Consider the following 27,724-nt stretch of genomic DNA (forward strand, 5'->3'; position numbering starts at 1 on the left):
TCAAAACATTGACTGAGGACAGAAACATGTAGCAGGGCCTTCATGAATCTATGTAGAAAATTGTAAATGGTATAAATGGTGGATATTTTTTCCAAGTTTGTGAGATCCCTGTATATGAGAAGGTTTCTCCTGCCAGCTTTCCTCTGGTCTTTGATATATTATTGTTGGTTTTTTTCTTTTTGCGGGAGGTGGTCCTTCCCTCAACCAGAGTACACGGCCGAAACTTTGAAATAAAGTTGTTATAGTTCTGTACGCGAGGCACCCACCAGGAAAATGAATTAAAACACATAAGATAAAGATACAATATGATTGAGGATGTTGTGATCATTTGAATTATCGTATACCACCAAAGACAAAATAAGAATATGAAACAACAATAGAAGAAAGCTCAGTATACAGGAGATACTTCTCTTGTCACTGGATAACCCCCTTAGTATAGCTTATTTAGTTTAACTTTAGAATGTTAACAAGCACACCTTAGTATAGCTTATTTAGTTTCCGAGTGTTGACATGTTGAATAATAATAAAAGGTTCTTTGAAAGAGAACGGCAACGATTTACTTTTCCTGCGGAAAGGTAAATGAAAACAACTACATGTAGCTGGACACACGTTGTGAGAATCACGGAGATCTCAGAGAGAAGCTGTGATCATGCGTTTAGATCACTTGTTCAGTAACGGGGCTTAGACATTTCACCACACGCTCTAAGAATCACGGAGATCTCAGAGAGAAGCTGTGATAATGCGTTAAGATCCTTAGAATTTCAATCTGTCACAGTGTCATTTCCTTGGGAAAGAAAATTTGTTCCTCATTGCCTCTATTTTTATCTTTGGGGTATAACTTTAAACCTGTGAGCTGTTACAAAAATATAACAAAATGCGAGGGACTAGTTTCCCTTCACAAAACTGGGAACTTGAAATTGACCAATCAGTTTAATTGATAAAAGCCATGTATTTTCAAAAATGTGGGAATTTGAATAGCTATTAATCTTGACGAGGGACTTTGCTTTGTATTGTCCATCCCCACCCAGGTGTACGAGGGGAAGCCTGGGAATTTGGAATCGAAACTAGTACCCTATTCAGGAGGGTGGGGCGGGGTATACTTCTGGTCTTCTCGTGCTTAGACACTGCGGGACATAACAATCAGCTGGAGTAATTGGATCTTGCCCGACCTCAAATGAGGATTTAAATCAAATGTTACCAGTTTTTCTAATCCATCAAAGACTTTGTTGTGAGTCTGATTTGTCAAAATGTTTCATGTAACATAATATGGCTGACAACTAGAACTGGGAGATATAAGATGATATTACCCGAGTGATCTCTCACAGTTTTCAAAAATTTTCAATTACTGAGGGACTGATGAAGCCAGCCATTTCTGGAAAATAGAAATTGCGCTTTGATTTACGAGGATACTTTGTTTCCTTTTTGTCATTTTACTTATTAAACGGTGGAACAGACTTCTGATTAATACTTACTGTTACTAAGTAGTGAACGTTCCTAAAACGCCCTCTATTAGAGTGATTACATGAAACCTGTGAAACAGCTACAAGGCTAAAAATATCGGACATTTGAAATGTTATTGTTTCCTGTTGTACTTGTTTATTTGGTAAGATAATGATTCTAACTTTTGTTTTACGCCGGGGCATGTAAACATACACCAAGTGATCAAGTTTGGAACGAGGCGTATAAGCCCGGGGGGGGGGGGGGGGTACTCCTCGGAATTCTTGGTGGGGGTGTGCCGCCCGGGTCTTCAAATCCCGACCCTATTTCAGACCTAAACATGCCATTTTCCACACCCGTTTTCAGACCTGACCTCTAAAATTCATACCCGTTTTCAGACCTGATAATTGTGCATCAGTGCCGAACGGAAGTTGACCCAAGGAGTAAAAGTAAGCTGGAATGACATAGTTTATCTATTTCTTTTTCTCGCTATCAGTTAGTCGTTCCAGTTACATACTGAGAAGAAAAATATGTTAATACTTTGTAAGCTTTCGTAAATGTTCCCCGCCCCAAAAATCCGACCCGATTTCAGATCGTAATTGTCAAAATCTATACCCGTTTTCAGGCCAAAACGGCTCAAAAACCATACCCTTTGGGGCGGCACATACCTATATACCTTATATAGGGGAGTACCCCCCCCCCCCCCGGGCGTATAAGCATGGCATGGTTCCAGGGGCGTAGCCAGCCATTTTTTCCATTTAAGCCTAAGATGTACCGCGTAAGTCATATATCAAACTTCGCCAACGTCCAGCGTAAGAACAGGTGGTCTTACTAGTTTTATCCCTGGCAGTCAACAAACTAATGCTTTAATTAATACAGATGCACAGCTGATTCCTTTTCCTTGTGGGTTTTTGTTATATTAATAGGAAAATTTAAAACTAATAAAGACTGCGGGGCATGATCATGTGCACTCAGTGACTATCACTCATATGCAAGCATTCTTGGTTTGCTCAAATCAATCGACATCTCCCACGGCAGGAAAAGTGGGATTTTACCGTTCAGAAAACACGCGGCGAACTTACGCAAAATGTGGTATTTTCCAGTATTTTTCAGTGTTCACCAAAACGGAAAATCCAATCTTTTCCGCGAGTTTTCGTGCCGGTGAATTGGAGTATTCGTTCCATTATCCGGCAGTTTTCTGTGGCGGTGAACGCTGGAAAACGCACGTTTTCTGGCGTTCACCGGCCGGTTAACACTCGTAAAACGTCTTGTATTCCGGGCGTTTACTGGAGTTTTCCCACCGACCAACGTCGCGTTCACCGCCGTTATCCAGTAAAAACCCGCGTTTTCCGTTGTTTTCCGTCACGGAAAATCCCTGTTCAACGTAGGTAAACACTGGAAAACTAGCGTTTACCTATCAGTTAACGCTTGGAAAACAGCCTATATTCCGGCGTTCGCAAGCGTTTTTCTTGCGTATTCTTGTATTTTCTGGGACGGTGAATTCATGTAAATTCAAGAAAACGTATGTTTTCAAGCGTTCACCGATCAGTTAACGCTTGGAAAATAGCCAATATTCCGGAGTTCGCAAGCGTTTTCCTTGCGTATTCTTACATTTTCTGGGATGGTGAATTCATGTAAATTCAAGAAAACGTATGTTTTTCAGTGTTTACCGATCCGTTTACGCTCGGAAAACAGCGAATAATCGGCCGTTCACAAGCGTTTTGCTGTGTTTTCTTACATTTTCTGGGACAGTGAATTCAAGAGAATTGAAGAAAACGCCTGTTTTCCAGTGTTCACCAAACCGTCAAAACTCGGAAAATAATGAATATTCCGGCGTTCGCCGGTGTTTTTCTGGCGTTTCACGCTGTTTTCTAGGACGGTGAATTCAAGAAAACGCGTATTTTCTTGCGTTCACCGAACGATAAACGCACGGAAAATTGTTTTTACCCGGCGTTCTTCCTCGCGTTTTCTTGTATTTCTGGTACGGTGAATTCAAGAAAACGCTAGTTTTCCAGCTTTTGCTGTTCGGTTTAAACATGGTAATTATTTTTTATATTCCGATATACGCTAGGCGTTTTTTTGTCTTGTTTTCTGGGGTAGTGAATTCCGAGGGTTTTCCTGCTTCGCCATTCCCCCAGCCAAACTCTAGATTATTTGGCGCGATTTATGGTTTTTGCTAACTGTTCATTTGAAATGAACTAAGGGAAACAGCGGACTACGTTATAAAAACTTCCCTCCCCAGTATTAAATGTTAGGATTAAAGACAACAACTCTGAAATCCAACAATATCGTTTATTTAAATGTACACTGGTGTTGAAGTATTACAATACTAAAATCAGATATGAGAAACAAACAAAATAAGTTTCCAGATTTATAGTTACTTTCATCCCCCACTCCAACAAACAATGTCTGTGAAATTAAATAACACTGCTCTTTCATTTAACCGTACTAAACTAGATGTGGTGTCAGTTTGTCCAAAAGAGAACTCAGAATTTTATATAATACAACAAGAATACAAAAACAAAGCTGAGAAAAAAGGACCCACCAACATTACTACAATCAGTTATCAGTATTACCTACTGGCAAAGAAGCAAATTACGCTCATTTACTATAACCTCTTAGATTGTAAGCAAGTAAAATTAACACAAACCCTGATGCAATGTCACCCTGTACAAACTTAACCTTGCAGTCAAGCTACCTCTCCCAAGCACCCAAAAGTTTCATTCAACTCAGAAAGTTGTGACTTGGAAGATGTCATTTAATTTTTAGTATGATCACATGTGCATTTCAACACAGTCAATCACATGCATGAACAACTTGTAGTAATGAAAAAAAAAATTCTACAGCTGTCCTTTGACTGTCATCTACTATTTTTTTTATTTGAATGAAGTTTTTTGGAGAACAGCTGTCTCTTAAACAACATGTACTAAGAAACTATAGACACATACCCTGTACATGTTGTTCAAGAGACAACTGCTCTCCAAAATACTTCATTCAAATAAAAAAAATTTGGATGACAGTCAAAGAACAGCTGTAGAATATTTTTTTTGATATCTTGTACTAAGAAACTATATACACATACCCTGTACAAGATACAGTTGTATCATGTAAAAATGTAAAAGATTATAAAGGCAAAAACACTGAAATGAAGAAAAATACTACAATGTATAACCCTAGTATTAAATGTCTGATATCCAAAAAGGAGGCAGTCTATGAGAAAAAAGAATTTCTTTGTTATTATTTGAAGGGTAAAATGCAAAAGCTATGAGCTTGATTGATTCTATTATAACCTCAAGACTCAGTTTCAAGGACTTCAAAGACTTTGTTTAATAAAAAAATCTTTCAACTCATTGAGTTCTTGTATATAGCCAGAAAAGTGTTGATTTCAAGCAGCTTGCATACCTTTTGCATGAAACCCTTAATAACATTACTGCCCCCAAAACTATAGCTGAGTGATCTACAAAGATCGTACAGCCCAAACTAACTACTGGTGAACTCCATAATTTTGGGCTCCGAAGACTTGGAAGGCCATTTCTTCGGCTTACTGATTGACGCTTTTGTTGTGGTGTCATTGCTGCCTTCCACCTGTCATCCAGTGTCTTAAAAAGGTCTGACACTTCCTCCACTCTCCAGTATCTGAGGAGACAAGGCTGATGTGGAGGGATACAAATATTTCGTCCTCTTTCTCTTCTTCGTTCACAACTTTCAGTCTTTTTTTTTCCAGTTTCTAAATTGACAGAATTGATAGATAGAAACAAGTTATTAAGAGCAAATAACTGTTTTTAATTTGAGGCAAAATGATTATACATAATTCAAAAATAGGCAGCAAATGCACTAATAATCAGCGTACATGTAGCATCACTGTGATGCCTTGAGACTTTCAATTTATTATAACAGAGCTGTAACCCACTGGTCCTTTTACAGAAAGCCTTTTATAAGTAATTTGTATTTAGTTAATGGATGAGGAGCTTGCATTTTCTTTCAATATTTGATGAAACATCACCTGAAACTTTCATATCACAAGAAAACTAATTCCCATTGCTTTCTTTGGGAAAAATGAAGTGTCAAGAGTGATGTACTGTACAGCTAGCTAGGATTTCTGGAAATTCAACAACAGCTCATAAATTCAAGGGATGGGATTTGTGAATAATCCACAGAAATCAAACTGCATTAGCTAAACAAACATTCCTTTCAAATACCTGAAAGTAATCTTAGAAAAGAAAAAATGATGTGTTCTACTGGATGCATCGGTCGTTTAAACTAAATCAGATAGTGGCATCTACAGGAATATATTTAGTATAAACCAAACATGGGATCCAAAACATTTTCACTAGATTGAAAAAAAAGCATTGCCTTGGGCAAAGTACAAACAATACAACTTTATGGAATTATGGGGTATGCATATTTCTTGTTTTTCTCTTATCGACAAGAAAAATGCAAATTTTAAGCCTTAAAATCTTCATGTGCTTTTACTCTCTAGCAAAAAAAATACAAATAAGTTCATACAGTCATGTGGGTCGAAAGTTTCCCAAAAGCTGTTGGGTGTTATCATTCATGGTTTATATCTTTCAAGTGTGTACAGCAATAATATATTCTGAAACTTACATCCTATCATGTGTTATTTTATCAGTGATACAATGCTTACCCTTTTGATCCTTTGCCTCCTCTTCTGCTCTTGCTGATACTTTTCATAGGTGCCATTTTCTTCTGGCCTCTTTCTCTTCTTGCTAGAGGCATAGTTCTGAGAAATAGCATCTGAAAGCACAACACACTGAATTAGTTGCCAGTACAATAAATTTGCTGTTTCATATATTTTTGTATTCTCAGGACTGAAGGTTTACAAACCATATCATCCTAATGCATTTTACACAAGCCCTGTGCACATGATCGATATAACAATCAGAATTGTGGCTGTTCTTGCTTCATGTGGGTACACTGGTCAGGGTTTTATTAAAAAAGTAGGCTTTCTCAAAAGAAAAAGATGAGAATATAATAAAATATGAAACAAAAACTGCTCTTTCAGCAGCCTGATATATACTTTACTCTATCCTGCCAGTGTGAACAAGCTCCTAAGTGGGTTATAGGGTGAAGAGAAACCACAAGCAGAGATTGGACTGAGGGCAAGAAAGAAAAGGGACAGAGGCTGTCAACATCTTTTTGATGCCATCATTTTGCCTCTCCAAACTAGAAGCAAAAAGCTCAGCTTCTTTGACAAAATGATGCAAATTTACACCACAAGCCAATCAAAATGATGTTTAATAACTAAAGTTAACATTGTTTGCAAAGCTGTCAACAGTTATCTAAAAAAAGTATCTAACCAATCAAATCATGATACCAGAATTTGGTATCATGGAATGCCCCATCAAAAGAATGTCCACAGGCTCGATCCCTCCCTTCTTTCTCACTCCCAGTCTCGTGAAATCCCAGTGAATAGACCCTTGTCACATGTGGCCATGTTGAGTCTCAGAAGAAAACAAGAATTGCTTTTGCAGTGCGAGGCTTGCCATGTGAAAACAAAGCTTTTCATTCTTCTGAGACTCAACATGGCTGCCAAGTGACAAAGGTTTTTTGCTATTCATTTGGTAAAAGTGATAGTGTGACCACTGCTGTTATATCATCTGGGCCTTGCCTTGCATTTAATGAAAATCCAGTACCTTTTAATAATTATTAAGTCATACAGTATACACACAGACATAGGCATGATCATAAAAACTTACCCAAAATTACCTCTCTGTGCAGAGTGGATCTTTTTTGATTTGTTCTACTTCTTTGATCTCTCTTAGTAAGGTTGTTGTAACTGCCTGGTTTGGGTCTTCATTCTCCCTGCAAATGATAATAAATGTGCCACAAAATTAATCCATTCAAAATAACTACTCTTATTTCGCATTTGGGCCGCCTGTGCTGAGATATTCAACAAAATAATCTAATTCGTTACCTCTGAAGGTAGGCCAAAATGTCCATTGGCTAGATATTAGGCGCAAAATTTGATATTTCTAACACTAGGATTTTCCTTAAATTTTCACGGTAGTTGGCAAATGACATTGTGGTTAGAAATCTGAAAAAAAGAAAATAGGTTCACCGGGTTGGTTTTGCAGATATTTCACAAAGCAGTGGTAAATCGAGCTTCAAAACTGGTTTCTCCGCGAAGGGACTGGGGCAAGTCTTATGAAAACACCTTAAATTCAGCGTAAAATGCAACTTAAGAATTTTATTGTTAGATGCAAGTCAGATTGAGTGATACTCAGTAGTTAGCTAGAATGAGCGACAATTTTTTATTTTGCCATTGTGTGCAGTAGAGTTGCGCACTGCAAAACAGTTTACATTTTCACAGGCAATGATACACTAACAATTTTCCAAGATTGCTATTTGGGCATGCGTGAACTTAAGAGTAATGCAACCGAGGTTGTTTAATCCAATTTGGTTGCGCAAACAAGCCCGTTTCTCTAAAATTCATGCATGCTCAGAAAGCAATCTTGGCAAATTTGTATTCTAAGATGTCATTATTGTCTGTGAAATTTAAACTTTCACTTGGATTTTCTTAGCTTTTTCTTCAGTTAAATTTCCTAAAAACTTGCACCTGAGAGGTTTCAAATAACTTTCTCCAATAAGGGCTCAATTTTCGCAAAAACTTGATCAGTAAGACAAGTTTTTAGGCAGTAGCAAAAACCACAAATTTGCAAAAACCAAAGAATCTGAATTTGTAACCCCTACCATTTTTGCTCTTGAAAGATTTTTCTGATGAGTTTCTATCCACTGTTAAAATTTCAGAAGATTTTGCTGAAGAAAATACGACAAAATTTGAAATCAAGGCCTATTCATGCTAACAAAAACCTGTGTTTGAGCAGTTTTAACTTGAGACTGAAGGGCATTATTTTGCCAGCAAGGGTTGGAGGACAGTTTTGTTCTTAATGTTTACATTTCAGGTCATTTCAATGAATAATTAGTACATGTACATGCAAAAACAAGAGAAAGCTGGCTCTCAATGTGTAACATACATATAGTGCTCAGCATATTATAAGTGAAAACCCTATGGAGCCATCTTATAAGTGGATCATCTTATAAGCTGCTTACTTCTTCCCCTGATGCATAGGGAAACCATATAAAGTAAATTCAAAGAAGAGACATTTAGCACACTAGCAAGAGTGTGGGTCAGTACAGAGAACAATCCCCAAGGACTTGTCAATATTATTATTATTTATTTATTTGAAAGGTATGAATGCTTCACAGTGGAACCCTTGCTAGTAAACACTTGTACTAAATTATTTATGGGCACTGTTGAAATAGCTTTTATTACTTTTAAGGGATTCGCACTATATTATACAGAAAACACTGTCTAAATGCACATGTAAAATCCACGCATTTGTTTGAAATTGGCTTTCCAAACTCCAAAAAACCTAAACGTAAAAAAATTAATCATTGCATGATTAATATCCACGCAATTTTGCGTGTACGTTTAGGCACTGTTTTCTCTACTTAGCGTGAGTCCCAAAAGGCTCAAAAGGGTTTGTAGCCATGTGTGCGTGTGCCCGACGTAACTACTCGAACCAAATTCATGTAGAACATTTCATTTATCGAACTTAATCGAACGATTGGGATCAATTGAGTTTGACAATCAAACACAATCAAACTCTCACACAAAAATTGGAGCAATTGACCTTTGATTTGGTTTGATTAGGTTTGGTAGCCAAAGTTGGCATACATTCGATTAAAAATGATAACAGTAGTAGATCATAAAATGATGTTTCAGCAAAGCTACATCAATCTACTGTTCATTTCACCTAATTCTTTGTTGTTCTTACATGCTAAAAAAGACTTTTCAAAATTTTTGTCTACATGTATTTCAACTGATGGTTTGCACCATTCAATTAAATGTGATTGGATTCAGAAAGCGAACTCTCACACAATTTTTTAGGTTTGATTGCCGAACTCAATCAATTACGCGACCGGGAATAAAAGCTGCAAGAAACATTTGTCGTAATCTCGAAATTTTGCACAGTGACCTATTTTGATTTTTTACATGCATGCAACATTCAGTATGCCACTTCCAATAGAATTTTCTGGGTGAAATTTATCAAGTTGAATATTCTGTACGTGAAAAAATGCCTTTTTTGGAAAAACACAAGATCTACTACTGTAGATAACTTTTGTAATATTTCCAAAGGAGTTAAAGAATTTAGAATGCTTTCCAACAAGCAATAAACACAGTAGGTAACTGACTATGCAAAATCTGAAAGTTAGAGGTCATTTTTCGTGAGCTAACCTGTTGCCATGGTAACCCAAATGACATCAGAACTACCTTTAAGGTATTGCCCAACAACTGAGTTACAAAGATGTTTATAGTTTGTCCATATTCCCACATGCAATTTTTTGCAATTATCTTTCATAAGTTCAAAGACACTACAACAATGACAAAACCCTTACGAGCCTCCTTAAAAGTAACAAAAGCCGCTAAAATTGTCCGATACATAAAAAACTTAAAGAACTCACTTCTTGTCAGTATTCCAGGACAGTTCCAACTGATCCATCTTGGAGCGGATATAGTGCTGTGAACACAAAATATTTTGTCTTATAAAGACTGCTGAAAAGAATCTCCATGCTTGGAACGCAATGGCCTAGGGATACAAAAGGTTGTATTTTTGCCAAGCTTGCCGGTCACCAAATCGCAATGTTTTGAGGTCGTTTTCATTAAAAAAAAAAAATGATCTCCTAGCCGTTACGCGGGGGTTTCAGAAGAAAAGGTGTGAAAAATTGCTCGCCGATCGAGGCGCGAAATTTGAAAAATTACAAAGGTTTCCAACGTTCATTTGGCGTAGAAACTAAGATATGTCCCCTTCCTATGAGCAAACATACACAGAAACAACAAATCCATGATCGGCTTTCCATAAAGAGCCTACTTACCGACAGATCAGGGTTTCTGTGAATCTTTCGCTTTCTGCCTGAACTGTTTGGTGATGGCTTACACGATCCAACGCTGTTAGCCTGCGTAGCTACATCGTGATTTACCTTCTCCTCCAAAGAAGCGATCCTTGCTTCTATGGCCTTGAAACCATTCTCCATAGTTTCCTGGATCTTTTCGATGGCCTTAAAAACGGCATTAGACGGCATATGACGCCGCCGATTGTGAAGACAACTTAGGCAACAACGGCGGGAACAAATGTATAAACAATCCAAGAAGCCTGCCTCGTCCCCAGGCGCCGAGCTGCATCAGTCCCACAACGCCACGCGCACCGCGCTAAATCAATCCCACAACGCTACACGAAACAGCACACGATCAAGGAGCGACGCCTGCCGACGGAGACTCCTTCTTGGCCAGCATTTCAAAAGCCCAAAGTAGTTTTGATCAGCAGTTTTCGTTGCAGGCAAGCTGCAGGCGCCAAAATTTGTCACAAGAAGAAAAGAATTCGGAACTCTGGTGTTTCCACTAAAATTTAAGTATTTACTAGTATGCCGAAACGAAGTTCTCCTGCAAAGTTCAAGAAAAGGAACAGACGTCGCATACAATGTTCTCGTTGTGGCGCACGTTATTCCTATTCAGGCTCAACCGCAGCAAAACCGTGCACCGCTTGCCCGGCTTACTGACTTTTCTTTTCGCCCTTACGGCTATACCCCACTTAATTGGGAGCCTGTTCGCAGGCTAAGCAAAATTTCCTTCGAATGTCATGTTTTCCTTGTGTTAACCGTCAGGAGAAAGGAATAGAAAACGCGAGACTTACATCGCGTTTACCCTCTTGGGAAAACACCTGAAAACATTTTGGAAAACAAAGTGTTCACGGGAGTTTTTCGAGTGCAGCAAACTTCACGGTGAATATCATGTCTCGATTGCTAAATATCTTACTTGAAAAAGAAGTGCTCCCGCAGTCCTAGAGTCGATGGATACTTAAATCTATTAAAGTGAGTAAAACGAGTGCTCCCGAAGCCAGAGTTGATGAATATTTAAATGAAGTGAGTAAAACGAGCGCTTTGGCAGTCCCGCAGTCCCAGAGTTGATGCCGGAATATATTAACTGAAGTGAGTAAAACGAGTGCTCCCGCATTCCCGCAATCCCAGAGTTGATGAATATTTTAAATATGAAGTGAGTAAAACGAGTGCTCCCGCAGTCCTAGAGTCGATTGGTACTTAGCGCTTACCCTCTTGGGAAAACATCTGAAAACATTTTGAAAAACAAAGTGTTCACGGGAGTTTTTCCAGCGCAGCAAACATCACGGTGAATATCATGTCTTCCTTGTGTTAACCGTGAATATGAATGTAAAGAAAACGCGAGACAAACACTGCGTTTACTTTCTTGGGAAAACATCTGAAAACAGTTTCGAAAAACAAAGTGTTCACTGGAGTTTTTTCAGCCCAGCAAAATTGCTGGCGAATGTCATGTCTTCCTTGTGTTTACCGTGAATATAAATGTAAAGAAAACGTGAGACAAACACCGCGTTTACCCTCTTGGGAAAACCGTCTGAAAACATTTTGGAAAACAAAGTGTTCACAGGAGTTTTTCGAGCGCAGCAAAATTAACAGTTAATCTCATGATTACCATGTGTTAGCCGCAAACAGATACAGCTAGAAAACCTACGATAAACGCCGCGTTCACTCAGGCGGGAAAATGTAAAGAAAGATATTTAAATCTTAGTGTGTAAAACGAGTGCTCCCGCAGTCCCGCAGTCCCAGAGTTGATGAATATTTAAATGAAGTGAGTAAAACGAGCGCTTTGGCAGTCCCGCAGTCCCAGAATTGATGAATATTTAAATGAAGTGAGTAAAACGAGTGCTCCCGCAGTCCCAGAGTCGATTGGTACTTAGCGCTTAACCTCTTGGGAAACTCCTGAAAACACTTTGGAAAACAAAGTGCTAACGGGAGTTTTTCCAGCGCAGCAAACTTCACGGATAATATCATGTCTTCCTTATATTAACTGTGAATATAAATGTAAAGAAAACGACAGACCGACACCGCGTTTACCCTCTTGGGAAAACATATGAAAACATTTTGAAAAACAAAGTGTTCACGGGAGTTTTTCGAGTGCAGCAAAATTGCTGGCGAATGTCATGTCTTCCTTGTGTTAACCGTGAATATAAATGTAAAGAAAACACGAGACAAACACTGCGTTTACTCTCTTGGGAAAACATCTGAAAACATTTTGGAAAACAAAGTGTTCACAGGAGTTTTTTCAGCCCAGCAAAATTGCTGGCGAATGTCATGTCTTCCTTGTGTTTACCGTGAATATAAATGTGAAGAAAATCTAAGACAAACACCGCGTTTACCCTCTTGGGAAAACATATGAAAACATTTTGAAAAACAAAGTGTTCACGGGAGTTTTTCGAGTGCAGCAAAATTGCTGGCGAATGTCATGTCTTCCTTGTGTTAACCGTGAATATAAATGTAAAGAAAACGCGAGACAAACACCGCGTTTACCCTCTTGGGAAAACCGTCTGAAAACATTTTGGAAAACAAAGTGTTCACAGGAGTTTTTCGAGCGCAGCAAAATTAACAGTAAATGCCATGTTTACCTTGTGTTAACCGCAAACAGATGCAGTTAGAAAACCTACGATAAACGCCACGTTCACCCAGGCGGGAAAATATAAAGAAAACGTTTCTGAATACAAGGCGTTGACTGGCGGTTTTCCGCGTGATGGAAAACATATGATAAACTTTACATTTTGCCAGCGTTCACAAAAGAAAAACCACAAATTCACAGAACATTTTCTAACATCGGAAAACTGAAGGCAAATACTAAATTTTCCTAGAATTCTCCGTTTGGTAAAATCACTGGTAAATGAGGGTTTTCTTGCCGTGTCCCTGTATGCGTGCATTTATATCATAGTCGCTCTGTCAGCATAGTGGACCGCACATATGTTTTCACTCTTCTCATGGTGCTAAATGATCTCTCTGGTGTGGCAATGGACCCTGGCAAAGTGAGGAGAATGGTAAGCACGGAGTCAACTTTCAGCTAGATTTTCGTGCGCAAAACTATTTCAGAGTTCTATAGTAACGTTTCTATCCTTTGTTAAACTTTCAGCATTTTTTAATATATAATATTAAAAGCCATTATTTTGTTTTTCAAAATAAAACGTTGATATAGCGGGTATTCGCTATTGAATAGTAAGCAAAAGAAAATACGGGCTTTCGGCTGTTAAAAAAAACTAATAACGAAATTCTTGTTAAGCCCGTGCTTAATGGCTTGAAGGCTAGCTACGCCCCTGCAAGTGGTCAAGTTTAGAACGAAGCGTGAAAATTCATACCAAAGGAAGCAATGGAAAACTAAACTTTACTGACCTTGCAGTGAATAAAAATCTGATATAAAATAAAACGTTGTTTACATGTATAGCATGTTATTTGAAAACGACTAACATCAAGTAAAACATTTGAAATGCTTATGTTATTCATGACTTAAGCTGAGCTAAAATGCTCTTCATCTTCGTCTTCGAGAACTCGCCGTTCTCGCTTTGCAAGCCATTTTAGTGCTCATGCTCTGATTGGCTGGATTGTTCCACTCTAGACTTCCCGAAGGAGATTACACTAAATTGAATGTGTTCACATGAATGATTAAACTTGTAATATCCATATTGTGACCACAGATTTTGAAAGATCTGTATGACAATACCTCCGGGGGGGGGGGGGGGGTACTCCCTTATATGGACTATATATTTATGTACGGCGCCAGAGGGTATGGTTTTTCAGCCGCCTTGGTCATAAATAGGGTATCGGTTTTAGCCATTTTGCCGCCATTTTGGTAATAATAGGGTATCGATTTTTTCATTCTAGTTTTGAATTCGTTTGTTGTTGTTGTTGTTGTTTTTGAAGAAGCTACTTCTTCATCATGATGTTTACGGCAACTGTGAACGTTCCGCAACGGCTTGTCACGCGCTCCGCGGTCACGCGCTGGGCTCCAGGGGTTTTTGAATTGAAGTTGACCAGGCACTATCAGGTCATAGATAGGGTATCAAATTTTTGGTGGAGTCCTGGGGGAGAGCCAAGATGGACGGCAGCGTTTTTGAGTAGTCCGTCCTGTGTAGCTCTCCGCTTCGTAATAAATGGCTGAAAAGGTAAGCGAATGCGACGAAAGTCCGCCCATCACTGGAGGGAAGAGAGTTGAAAGGCCTAGTAGCAGCAGCTCGCCCGAAATTCCTCCAAATAAGACTGCAAAGACTACAGAGCACATGGTCGAGCATGCCGATCTGTCGAGTATCTGGATCGCACTGAACAACATACAACGGAACACTGACGAGCTTCTTAAAGAGAATAGAGCTTTGCGCAAGCCACACGAAGAACTGCAGAAGTCGCTAGAGTTCCACATCGATAAACTGGAAAAATTAGAGGCGGAGAATAACAAGCTGAAACAAGATGTGAGCTCGCTCAAGAAAGAAGTTCGCAAAGCAGAAGATGAAGTTGCCGACTTAAACGACGATCTAGATGGTCTTAAAAGCGATCTGGACACCGCTATATGCCAAATAGACGATTTAGAACAATACACTAGAAAACATAATCTCGAAATTCACGGCATTCCTGAGTCTTCAGAAGAAAATCTGTCTGACAAGATCATCAAGCTTGGAAAGGTTCTCAATGTACATATTGCCAACAATGACATCGACATCTGTCATAGAATGGCTACGAGAAGATCTAACGGCGGTCCAAGACCAATCATTGTACGATTCAGATCATACAGAGCCAAAAATGAACTCTATAAATCCAAAAAGCACCTGAAGTCAGTAAGTCTAAACAACTATTTTCATAATGCAGGAGCTGTTTATATTAATGAGAACTTAACTAACTATAGGCGTGAACTGTTCGGTAAAGTAAGAAAAGTTAAAAAGATCAACAACTGGCATAGCGCCTGGACCACTGACGGCAAAATTTTCGTCAGGAAGTCCCAAAGCGATCAAGTACATAGAGTATATGAAGTCGAAGATTTGGACAATATTCGTTAGGTTATAATCAAATATTTTTCTTTCCCACCCTCTCCCACATGTAACATAACATTATTCAAACGTTCCCTTTCAAAACCCTCGCTTCCCTTTCGCTTCATCAATTAATTATTTAAATTTTGGCGGAGAGTTTTGTAGGAGGGTTTTGTCTCTTTTCAACATGCCTTTAAAAAATGGCACTTATTCCCTTCTATACAATAAGCTGCTTCGCAGTTTAATTAGTGTTTCTATTATGTTAAGTGTTAGTTGCCATAGTACACTTGTTGTACTCATCGTGTTTTGTACCCGCCTTACTCAACGTATTGTAAATTGTTGTCAGCGCACCATCTGCACAAAACGTTTCCATCGCAAGGTCGAACGTTGCAAGCTGTGGTTCATGAATTGCGTTAGACAGAAATTCATAAATCTAGTGTGTATATGACCTTAAATGCTGTTTCTCTTAATGCAAGAGGCCTCAACAAATCTGTCAAAAGAAGAAAACTTTTCCGGTGGCTTCATATTAGAAAATTTGATGTAATTTTTCTGCAAGAGACGTACAGCGATGCTAGCTGGAAAATTTTTGGCGAGCAGAATGGGGAGGCGACATTTTCTTTGCGCACGGCTCAAAACACAGTAGAGGTGTTATGATTCTTTTCAGTCCCTCGCTCAGTAAAGAGGTGACGAATGTTACTGCGGATAAAAACGGCAGATTTATTATTGTAAACACCACCGTCAACGAAGACGAATTGTGCCTCGTTAATATTTATGCCCCAAACGACCAAAACCAGCAAATTTCATTTTTTCAGAAGATAACCGATTCTATTCGTGGCCAGCAAACTGACAAAATTCTTATTGGTGGAGATTTTAACTGCCCACTGTCCGCTTCCGATAAATTTGGAGGCAAAGACATTCAATTCAAAAAAAGTGTAATACATTCGATCGACGAACTCCGTTGCAACTATGACCTAGTCGATCCCTGGCGAGAACAACATCCACATGATACACAGTTTACGTGGAGAAATAGCTCCGGGAAAATCAAATGTAGACTGGATTTCTGGCTCATCTCGAAGCATTTATTATGCCGCGTTTCGAAAACCGACATTTCCGCCTATCAGGATTCAGATCACTCCCCTGTCACCATCTCGATCAAGCCTGAAGACAAACAAGAAGAAAGAGGCCCAGGCTACTGGAAATTTAATAATTCACTCTTAGAAAATGAAGATTTCGTCACAAAAATGAGCTTCATCATCAAACACGCCGCCCAAAAACACAAAGATGTTGCTGATAAAAGGTTATTTTGGGAAATGTTGAAAATGGAGATCCGGATATTTGCAATTCGTTTTGCGAAAAAGAAAGCCAACGCTGAAAGAAGTACGGAATTGAACCTCCTCCAAAAGCTAGAGAAAATCAACTCACGTATCGACGAAACCCCAGAAAATAGCTCCCTTGTAAACAAGGCTAGAAAACTCAAGATCGAATTAGATGAAATTGCCGTGCAAAAAACTAAAGGGTCTATTATCCGGAGTAGGGCTAGATGGTATGAATTAGGAGAAAAATGCAACAAATACTTTTTTAACTTAGAAAAAAGAAGTTATGTAAAGAAACATATAACAAAGCTGAAGACACCTGACGGTAGCACTGTAGAGGATCCAAAAACTATATTAACCGCCATGAAAAATTTTTACAATCAGCTTTACACCTCTCAAAACCAGCTTTCAGCTGAACGCTTTTCTACCTTTTTCGATTGTGAATCCTTACCAAAACTCGACAGCACAAAACAAGACCTTTGCGAAGGTCTGATAACCGCAGAGGAATGCCTTGCCGCGTTGAAAACGTTTCAACCTAACAAGACTCCTGGCACAGATGGGTTAACAGCAGAATTTTACCTTCGTTTCTGGCCCGATGTTTCTGGTCCTTTGATAGACTGCTTCAATCACAGTGCCTCACTAGGAGAACTTTCTATCTCTCAGAATCAAGGAATCATCTCCCTGATCCCCCCAAAAAATAAAGATCCTCTTCTGTTAAAAAATTGGCGCCCTATTTCTCTTCTAAACACAGACTACAAATTAGCAACCAAATGTATTGCGAAACGTTTAGAGAAAGTACTTCCGTACTTGATAAACGGTGATCAAACTGGGTACATCAAAGGTAGATTTATTGGTGAAAATATTCGCTTAATTTGGGATATAATTGAACAATATGAAAACAAGGACGGAATGATACTCTTCCTTGACTTTGAAAAGGCCTTTGATTCTTTAGAATGGGACTTTCTCTTTAAAGTGCTTAACACTATGAATTTCGGTCCAAGTTTCCTCATCTGGATCAAAACGTTTTACACCAACATTTCTAGCTGTGTTGTAAATAATGGCTACTCGTCGGAATGTTTTTCTCTCCAAAGGGGTGTTAGACAGGGTTGTCCTCTTTCAGGCTTACTCTTTGTTCTAGCTGTGGAGCCACTCGCCCACCAAATAAGAATCGATGAATCAATCAAAGGACTTGAAAACGGAAATAAGATCACTAAACTCAGTATGTACGCTGACGACACCACCGCTTTCATTCGCGACGATTCAGCCGCGGTGTCCCTACTAACTCTTCTCGATCAGTTCGGTGACCTTTCCGGCTTGAAAATCAATAAGTCTAAAACCGAGGGTCTCTGGCTTGGTCCTTTGAAAAGCCGATTAGGCAAAGAAGAACCTTTTGGCATTTCATAGCCGAAGCAATACGTCATTGCGCTTGGAATCGCTTTTCCTTATCATGTTCAGGTTGGGAATAAAATCAATTTCGACGAGAGGCTTGCCAAACTCAAAAAAGTTCTAAATACTTGGTCAAGTAGACATTTAACGATCTTAGGCAGAATTGCCATCGTCAAAAACTTAGCTCTCGCCAAACTTGTTTATAGTTGTTCCGTATTAAATGTTCCCAAAGAATTTGTAAAAGAAGTCAACAGCAATATCTTCTCTTTTATTTGGAAATTTACGCCAGATAAAGTCAAAAGAAAAACTCTGACCGGCCCAATAAGCCACGGCGGTCTTAATATGCTCAATTTTGCTGACGTTGTTAAATCGCTCAAGACTTCGTGGGTTAATCGTTACTGTCTAGCAAATGACCGCCATTGGTGTGCCCTCCTTGATTCGCTTTTAGGTAAGGTCGGTGGAACTCTCTTATTTCAATGTAACTACGATCTTAAATTACTCGACCTCAAAAATCTCTCTGTTTTTTATAAAGACGTTTTAGCTGTATGGCAAGAGCTCAATTCCAAAGACCCACGTAACGCAAATGAATACAAACAAGAAATCATTTGGAACAATCGGTTTATAAAGATAAACGGAAAATCGTTTTATTATAGATCATGGGCTAATAAAGGCATTTTGAAAATAAGCGACCTCCTAAACATCCATGGCCAGTTCCTTTCGTTCGAAAACTTCAAATGCAAATATAGCGTTCGCTCTACTTTTCTCGATTATGCTGGTGTTCTTGCGGCAATCCCTAAAATTTGGAAAAGCGAAATCGTAGGTAATCTCACTAACGGCGATAACGAACCAGTTCCATCCCTTGACATCTCCTCTCCAAAAAAAGCCCGTGTGATGCTTGCAGAAAGATCCTTTTCTCCCCCCATCGTTGAAATCAATCTTAGAAAACAAGGGTTGAATGTAAAAGCAGTATACGAGCTTCCTTTTAAAGTCACAGTCGAAAACAAACTGAGGAGCTTCCAATTTAAACTAATTCATAACATCATACCCACTAATCACTCTCTTTACAAAATGAATATAAAGGCTTCTCCAGAATGTGAACGCTGCCTCTTTCCGAACGATACGCTTATTCACATGCTTTGCGAATGCCCCGACGTTAAAATCTTCTGGAAAGACATAATGATGTGGTGGAATGCTAAGCGCTCTGACAACATTAGTCCTAGGAATACTGAAATCCTGTACGGTTACAAACCTGAAACGACCACCTTCTACGCGTAAAACCATTATCTTCTTATTGCTAAATATCATGTTTTTCTTGCAAGAAACCAGTCAGAGACTCCAAATTTAAAGGTCTTTCTTGCCTTACTAGACAGCAAGATCAAATGTGAAAGACAAATAGCCATTAGAAATTCTAATTACGAAAAATACAGAGCTAAGTGGACCACTCTCAGCAACTACGATGCGTGAAGCACTTTAAGTATGAAAGTTAAGTAAGGGGAATCTTTTATTATCTCTTGTATGTGTGGGTGGGGTGCGTGTGTGTGTATGTGTGTGTGTGTTGTGTTAGCATCGTATGCAGGATGACGTAGCACGTGTATTTATTTCGTAATTAGTTAAAAAGAATACAAGCAATGTAAGTACAATTTCTGTAAGTAGGTCAAGCAATGTAAATGTAATGTAGTAATAGTAGTGTAACTCAAATAGTCATGTAACGTAGTATTGTTTGTATGTGTCGTTGCTATGAATAAAAAAAAAAATCAAATTTTTGGTCAGGTCACAAATAGGGTACGATAAATCGCAGATTTAAGTCATAAATAGGGTAAGGGTTTTGGGAAGCGGGCCGCACCCTCCCCCCCCCCCCCCCCCGGGACAATAAATATTACCGTAACTTTCGGAGTGTTTCTAGTTCTCTAATAACAATGATTAAATAATAATAATAATAACAACAACAACCAAGCTTTTCAATTCCATTTGCAATAAAGGTATAGGCTATATAATAGGCCTTATCACGGTTTTCGACGCCATTTTGACGAGTAGGCAAACAGGTTTTAAATAACAGTGTTTGTATGCAAATCCGATGTCAAATAATTTTTATAAAACATCGCCTCTGAAAAATTCATGAATCGGAAACTTTTGGCACTAGAAAAAAGGATTTTTATAAGAAAAAAATTGAAGTGATGTAGCTGTGCCAGAAAGCGTCCAGTCGTGTTTTGAACTTTCCATACATTTGTCTGTATAGCGAACCAGCCGTGAACTGCTACTAAAAATAGTTCGCGGGAAAACTTACAGGGAAATGTATGGAAAGTTCAAAGCGTCGGTCCAAGTCAAGCTTGTCAAGGTGTGTACAAAACGGAAATCTGCCATAACACCATAATGCCCCTCCATGTTGTTATAGACGGACCGTTCCATGGAATAAACTTGGCGAATTGTTTGTCCGGGGAATAACTATAAGAACGTATTTAGGCTTCACTGTTGTTCGTCCTGCTGTAACGTTCCTCGTGGTAAAAGGTGAGAGAAAAAGACGAATAATTTACCATTAATCTACAATTAAAATGTACGCCCTCGATTTCAGATGCCAACTCGAAGACGTCACAAAGGAAGAAATGCGAACTGTATATCACACCCTGGGACAAGAAACAATAAGGTTACAATTTAAAGCGCAGTCAAAATCATAATTTTAGGACAGTTTCATTCACCGAGCCAGTTTTATGCTTGACATTTTTTTTTTAAACTTTGACTTGTTCTCGTGAAAAGGATTACCAAGTTTTCAGTGAACGTCTTCAAAACCTAGATCATCAGTCTTCTAACAAGGAGAGTTCAAAGAGAAACTTGACAAATTTTGTCGCACAACCGAAATTAAAACTTTCGTATTTGAAATGCAGACTTGTCAAGAAAAACTTCCTGGTGTAAACCAGACTTAGTCAGTTTTCGGAGCAGGAGTGGAGGGGGAGGGGTGGGGCTAGTGTCTGCGTGGCTTGTTCAGTTTACCGTGAAACACAATCCATTGCATAAAATAACCCAGGACTTGAACATTTTTTTTGACAACCAAAGCGAAGAATCGCGCTAATTTCTCCACGCTAACCGGGCTAAAATTTCATATATATCCTGGGTTTTTTAAAAACTTATTTCTATGACTTCATAAAATATGATAAATAATACGGTTTCTTGGAATAAAGATGTTTCGTAATTTGAAATTTCGCTTTTCAATGTTGGGTTTGACAAAGTAAATGACTCATGAAAAAAGGTTTCAGTTTCTTGCGATGAAAATATAGCAAGTCCGTGGGTTTTGAAGATCCATTATCTAACGAGAAGTTCGACGTCGAAGCAAGTAACTCATTATCTCGGCTTTGCCCGCAATTTATACAGTGTTAAAACACAAATAGTTTAAGGTAAGAACAGCTTTGAATGTCGAGTATCTGCTTATGTTATTTAACGCTTTCAATGTAGAAGGGCAGTCACTTCGTTTAGACAAATTCCGTCCTTTTAATTTCGGATTGAAAAGGTGGCAATTTCACCAAATTGTGCAAGTTGTTTAATACTGAACCCAACAACGACTTCATTGAATTTTGTTTCCTGGATTAACAACTGTTCAAGGAGAGAGATATATTGGGGACACCTAATGAGAAAATTGAAGCAAAACACTTCAAACGTTGTTACCTGTGTTCCCAGATCGTTCTGGAACGCGGCCTTTTGAAGACATATTTGTGTAAGCTAATACAGTTTGATTTCTTCGGATGCTTCAGGTAGAAATTTAAATGGTGCAGTGTCACCTATTTTAAGTGTCACTTTGAATAGCAAAAAATCATACAGGTATGGTTGTAAACGTCAAAATAATGGTTCAGTATTGTGAATAATAACCCTACCAGTGCACAGAAACTAGTATCATTCATCTCTGGCTGCGGGTGGCTAGGATGGAAATAGATTACAACTTGAAAAAATTTGGCCAATTTTTTCAAGTTTATCCTAGGTATCTTGTAGAAATGGCTAAAAATGTATTAGAGTTTACTCTTCCTTGGAGAAATCATTTCATTTCCATTCGGTGCTCCAAGAGCAAATCTCGTGTTAGAAAAGAGGTTCTTTATCAACTATTATGAGCAGTTTTGACCAAAATACAGCAAAGGCTCCGTAACAATGCTCCTTTAAGTTGCAGAAAGCTTTAGTCGAGCGGAATCGTATTCCCCGAATTTACTAACTGTTGTTTGCTTTATGAAAATTTCAGCCAACTTTTGTTTGCATTTAAACGACATATTTGCCTCTTCGAAAACGAAGGGAATTAATTTTTAGTGTTTCGAAATTTTAAGCTTATATTTTCCCGAAGAAAACTTTACATTTTCTTTGAAACTAAATCTGAATTTCTGAGGCGATTTAAAGTCCCTCCCGAACAGATATCCAGCGAAATGAATCAATAGATTTCTCTGGCATATCCCTTAAAACCACTTTTATCTTATCTTTGTTTGACTAAAAGTAAATTTATGCGCTGTAAACTCAACTGAAAATGAAATTCAAATTAGTATTAATGACGCCCACTGCCAATTAGTACAACAACAGGGAGTTTTAAGAGAAGAGAGAGAAGTTTCAAACAACTCAAATTTTCTTTACACTTGAATTTTCGCTAAGGTTTGGTCGTTCCGCTTTTAATAAGGAAGCAAAGAATACTAGCTCAACTTGCATCTAACGTTTTAACGTTAGAGTTGGGCTCCGAGTTGAATGCTGTGTTCGCTCGCAGGAGGCTTGTTTCGTTTTACTTACACTTAGATCCCGGGTTTAGGAACACTCCAAGTTCAGTCGTCCATTCTCCTTTGAATTCTGTTCTCATGAATGCAATGCCACGTCTGTCTGCCTTTTATAATCATAGAAGACAAAGATCAGAGAGAGTTTAGAGGAGAGCTTTGCCGGTATTTACCCACTCAACGTCCTAAGTTTTCATGTCAGTCCAGCATATATAATTTGTTTAGTGTTACCTATGACGTCGCCTTATTTTTTTTTAATTTCATTTTTCAATGTGAAAACTTCTCTTACACATGGCTTTGTACGGGAACTGTATGGCTTAACAGATAAGAGACAAAGTACAGCAAGGACGCGTTTAGAAGGACGGAGGATGAATATCTCACCAAATTGTGAACATTTTGTTATATGAAACTGAATGTAGGGGCGCACTTTTTTTTCTGAATTAGAAACTGTTCGTAGAGGGAAAATTCGAAACAAAATACTTTGCTAAAAAGACATTTAAAAAACATTGCTTGACTAAAAGTAAAACATGAACAGTCGATTGATGAGACTGTCATAAAGAATCACCGAGCGCAGAAATTCCGCGAAACGGCCGTGACGCCACTCAAACGTGTTAAAAAACGGGCATACACGATCCTTGCGTGCAAGAAATCGCAACGTAGTATTATAAGCGTGAGCTTTCTTTCCCGAGTGCATTTATGCTTCCGAAGGCCAACACCCATGAAAAACAACTACCTAAACTTATGACATTGTCTGGGAAATACATAGACTCGAGTAAAGTAATCTGAAGATATGATATGAGGACAAACACGTAAGGAAACCTAGTTTTATCTTCAGTAGAATCCATTTAGAACGAATTAATAGTCGCCTTTAGAATATTCAGTGTGTCTGTGAAAAAAAAGTAAGAAGTTTTTAATTTACCTTGAACCATAAAACCATAATTTTCCTTTATACGTCTTTTATAATAAATAAATTTGAAGGTATCGTCGGATTGTGTGACCAGCATAGCTTATTTGTTTGCTTTTTCGTGATCTTTGGTCAACGTTTTTATAGTCATGAGTTGAGCTCACTACGTGTAGTTAACACGTCAAAGAAACGTTTACCTGAGTCGTGAATGTGAAGTGAAATGTGCATTTTGAAAACTACCCAGGTATATAATTTTTCCCTCTACACCAACCCGAGTCTTACTTTAACGTCTAAAAGACTTTTTAGTGATTAATTTTTTTCCTGGGTGTAGTCAGTAAGTTGCTTTACGTAGAAGTTTTTTTTGAATGTTTTGTCTCTTTGAAACATAACTGTTTTATATTATATATAACAACAGCTGGTTACTAATCTGAGCGAATAACAATTTTCTCCTCCAGCTGGCCAACCTTGCATGACCCGAAGTGTAAATCATACTTTGTGCTACTGAGGTAGGTATTAATTTCGTCCACTTTATTCGACTTTTGGCGTGACTGGAATAAGAACGTGAGCCCAGCTATTTTAATCCTATCCAGATCGGCAGTTTTTGGTCTTTTGGGGCCTTCGTTGGGCGAGGGGAGAAGGGAGTGAGGGGGGGGGGGGGGGGGCAAGGGAGGGGAGGGGACCCTTGATGACACCGTAAGTATTAAAGCAATGACACTTGGAGGGTGAATACTGCCTTTCTCTGATGTCCGCAAAGGACTTAAGATGACGTGTACTACTCGGTCTGGTTTCTTTCTTCTTCGTTGCTTCTTTTGTTTTAATCAAAATTAACTGTAAATAGTTACTAGAGGTTAACTCGAAAACCTTACGGTTCCTTTAGCCTCTAGGCTTCAATTACCTAAATTACTATTGTCATTATTCTCTTTAATTAACCTGTGATGTATATAACGATCCCCTGTAATTAGTCAAAGTGTGAGTTAATAAATATTGTTGTTGTTGTTGTTGTTGTTGTTAATGATTTTCCGAACTCAAGGTGACCATCTTGGTCCTCCTTGTTTTTCTTTGACTTTAGAACTCACTGATGTTTCCTTAATAGAGCCATTTCTGTTTTCTACAAAAAAGGAGCTTATAAATATTCGATCCATAGCCGTTTTAGGAAGGAAGTTCCATCACTCATGGCGAGGAGTCCAACCCAAGCTGAAATTGACAATGACGTCACACCAGCTGATGAGGAAACGCTGGATTTTGATGACGCCACTTTAAGAGGTGAGAAGAAACATGTTACTTCCTTTTTCCGAAGACCTAAAGAGGCGCCCCAATATTAATCCTCCCCTGGATAACATGCGCTGCAGGAATATATTGGACAGTGGGTCCTGGACATAATCCTTTCCCCGAAAAAGGCTAGAGCTATAGCCACAAAGATGGGCTTTTCTCTTACTATTCTGCAAAAATAAATTTCTATCAAAAGTTCGATTTTTTTTTTTCATCTTGCTGTGTGTCCACGTCGTTAAAATTCCAGTTTCAAAAGCATTTTGTTAAATAGAACATGACTCAATTCATCATTAAACGGGACCTTCGACCTAAAGTGGTTATACTAAAACTTGCTTTTCTTTGCGCGTTTTTTAAAAGTCCCCACTTGACCAGGAATTACAGACACTCTAATTTGATGTAGATTGGTAGATTGGTGTGAATGAGGGATTATGGGACCGTCTGGGTCGAGGAAAAGACATTTTGCCAACCAACTAAGGAGTTCTTTCAACGTTTCTTTCGCGTACCTTTTGTTTAATTTCCATTGCTTAAACCATATTTTTCTTGCGGAAAACTGTAACTGCCGTTTTAAATTAAAGATTCCATTTCTTCTCCAGAGGATTCCACAATTAATCCCTTACTCGTACTGAACTCCTCATGGTTTCTGGAGTTTGAATAAATCCCAATCACTCCTTTCCCACACATCATTTTTTTATACAAAATTACAACAGTTTGACACTTTCACTATGCTTCGTACTTGTCCCTCCCCACCCAACCCCCCCTCCCCTCCCCTCCAGCTCGTCCCAGAATAAAAGCACAAACCCTTCGTTAATTTTCTTTGTTTCAGCCATAGCAGAAGTGTACAACACCGAAGGTATTGAGAGACACAGAGAGGACGATCTCAGCAACGCAATTCACTTCTACACGGAAGGAATTCAAGTGAACTGCAAGGATGAAGAACTGAAGGCCGAAATGTACAGCAACAGGGCGGTCGCATATTTTTGTTCAGGTCAGTATGTTTAACATGTTTTAGGCTTTGCCTAACCAAGGTGTTTTAATATCGCAACTTTAAAGGGTACGTTAAAATTAAACCTTTTTAATGTATTACTTCTGGTCTCTTCTTCTTCAGGAAATTATAATGATTCGCTGAATGATGCTAAAGTTTCTACTGATTTACAGCCGTCATTGTTAAAAGCAATCGTGACAGGTAAGATATTTCTAAAAAAAAAAAAAACACTGTACATTCCTTTTCACCGAGGCGCCGTAGTTTGCTGTGCCAATGTTCAAATTTTTAACACCGCTAAATGTTACATTCCCTGAAAATTTATGTTATAGGGGTTTAAGTGACGCATCATAATTTTTACAATACTGTTTATATAAATGTCACGTACAAAATTTTAGTATTTGGAGTTTAAAGACATCAGTAAAGCTTACCCAGGATAAAACAGCAAGGGTGGCCTTTTCTTGGTGTCCTTAAAAGTAACCCTAAGGGAATATTATATGAACCACCCCATTTTTTAAGAGAAAACTATTCCAAACTAATATTATTCTTTTTATTAGGAGCAAGTGCCTGTGTTCAGCTGAATCAGTTTGAGGAAGCCACCACGTGGTGTGAAAAAGGATTAGCCGTATCCTTTACAGATGCTACAACGATAAATTGGGATCAAAATTCAAATTTTATGATTTTCCTTCATTCATGCTTTTATGTTCCACCTCGCGCAAGAATAATTGAAGAAATGATTTTTTTTTTTTACTTTCCCTGATAATATCAATGCTATGGTTTCTCTTTAATTCCCGAAAACCAAAACAAACAAATGAGAAAATCAAGATACCTTACAAATATGACTTTATGCTTATAGTAGTTTGACGGTTTAGTTAACTATTGATAACTTTTACAACTATTATCGATCTTACAAGTCTTGACTTGAAGTAAGATTGACAAGAACAACCAGACGTTGTTAGAATTAAGGTGCCAGTCTTTCAATGAACAAAAAAAGCTACGAGATGCAGGCGGAGAGGACAATGCAAATGAATCTGACATCACAACTGCTACTGAGAAAATACTGAATACTGATGATGAAACTACTTTAAGAGGTGAGGAATTTTAGTAATGATTCTCTTCCTGAAAAACAAATGGCCTCCCCCCCTCCCCATTATAGACCGTGATATCTTGTTTTTGACCCCCCCCCCCCCTCCCTCCCCCCCTTACCCTTAACAAAAATTTACCGTTGTATCTTTATAATTTGTTTTATACCATTTTGGCATTTCTTTAATTTTAACGTACAGTGTACTGTGTGGAAAAATATATCATGTAGCGTTAATGTTGCAGATGAGAAGAACGAGAAAGCATGAACTAGCCCCACCCCGACCCGCAAGCTAAGGAACTCAAAAAAGCCCTGAAGAAAATCAGTAAAATTGCCTGACGTTACTAACGCTAAAAATGTGCTTTGGAACAGTTTACGTTGTTTATAATGACTTACAATATGCCGCAGTAGCAAAAAGGACTGCACTAGCATCACCTTAACAACGCCCAGTTTCTTAACCTTTACATAGGAAAATGCAAGATGTCTTTTATCTTCTTTCATTTCAGCCGCAGCAGAGCTCTTTAAGAATGAGGGCAATGATCAATCCAGAAAGAAAGATTTCAGCAATGCCATATTGCTTTACACCAAAGGAATCAAAGTGAACTGCAAGGATGAAGAACTGAACGCCAAACTGTACAGCAACAGAGCAACAGCACATTTTAATCTGGGTGAGAAGTTTTGAGATTTTCACAGTTTTGTAAACTTAATGTCTTTCCACAAACAGTTAAGATATAAAAGATCAAAC

The 27,724-nt window shown here is 38.5% G+C and overlaps 2 protein-coding genes and 1 long non-coding RNA gene across 7 annotated transcripts in view; 2 read left to right on the forward strand and 1 right to left on the reverse strand.

Annotated features, from left to right (window-relative positions):
* LOC146482981 (uncharacterized) overlaps positions 1-27,724 on the forward strand; it is a 79,796-nt gene that overhangs the window by 30,559 nt on the left and 21,513 nt on the right. The window lies entirely within an intron of this gene.
* LOC146482983 (uncharacterized) overlaps positions 1-27,724 on the forward strand; it is a 55,014-nt gene that overhangs the window by 18,817 nt on the left and 8,473 nt on the right. The gene's annotated exons all lie outside the window — the stretch shown is intronic.
* Positions 4,936-13,176, reverse strand: LOC146482985 (uncharacterized). Of its 4 annotated transcripts, none has more exons than XR_014864003.1 (5): positions 10,336-13,176; positions 9,925-9,980; positions 7,165-7,260; positions 6,083-6,192; positions 4,936-5,164 (listed from the first exon to the last, which is right to left on the reverse strand). XR_014864003.1 is itself a non-coding variant. In XM_085106589.1 (4 exons), exons 1-4 carry the CDS (start codon positions 10,540-10,542, stop codon positions 6,165-6,167), a joined length of 387 nt encoding a protein of 128 aa, XP_084962715.1. In that variant the 5' UTR covers positions 10,543-13,176; the 3' UTR covers positions 5,292-6,164. The 4 variants fall into 4 exon arrangements, 2 of the variants coding, with proteins under 2 accessions (XP_084962715.1, XP_084962716.1); XR_014864004.1 differs by having other exon boundaries at positions 7,155-7,260; positions 10,336-13,174; XM_085106589.1 differs by lacking the exon at positions 4,936-5,164 and having other exon boundaries at positions 5,292-6,192.

The sequence above is a fragment of the Pavona decussata genome, unplaced genomic scaffold (genome assembly GCF_977016875.1).
Source record: "Pavona decussata unplaced genomic scaffold, jaPavDecu1.1 SCAFFOLD_41, whole genome shotgun sequence".
NCBI lineage: Eukaryota > Metazoa > Cnidaria > Anthozoa > Scleractinia > Agariciidae > Pavona > Pavona decussata.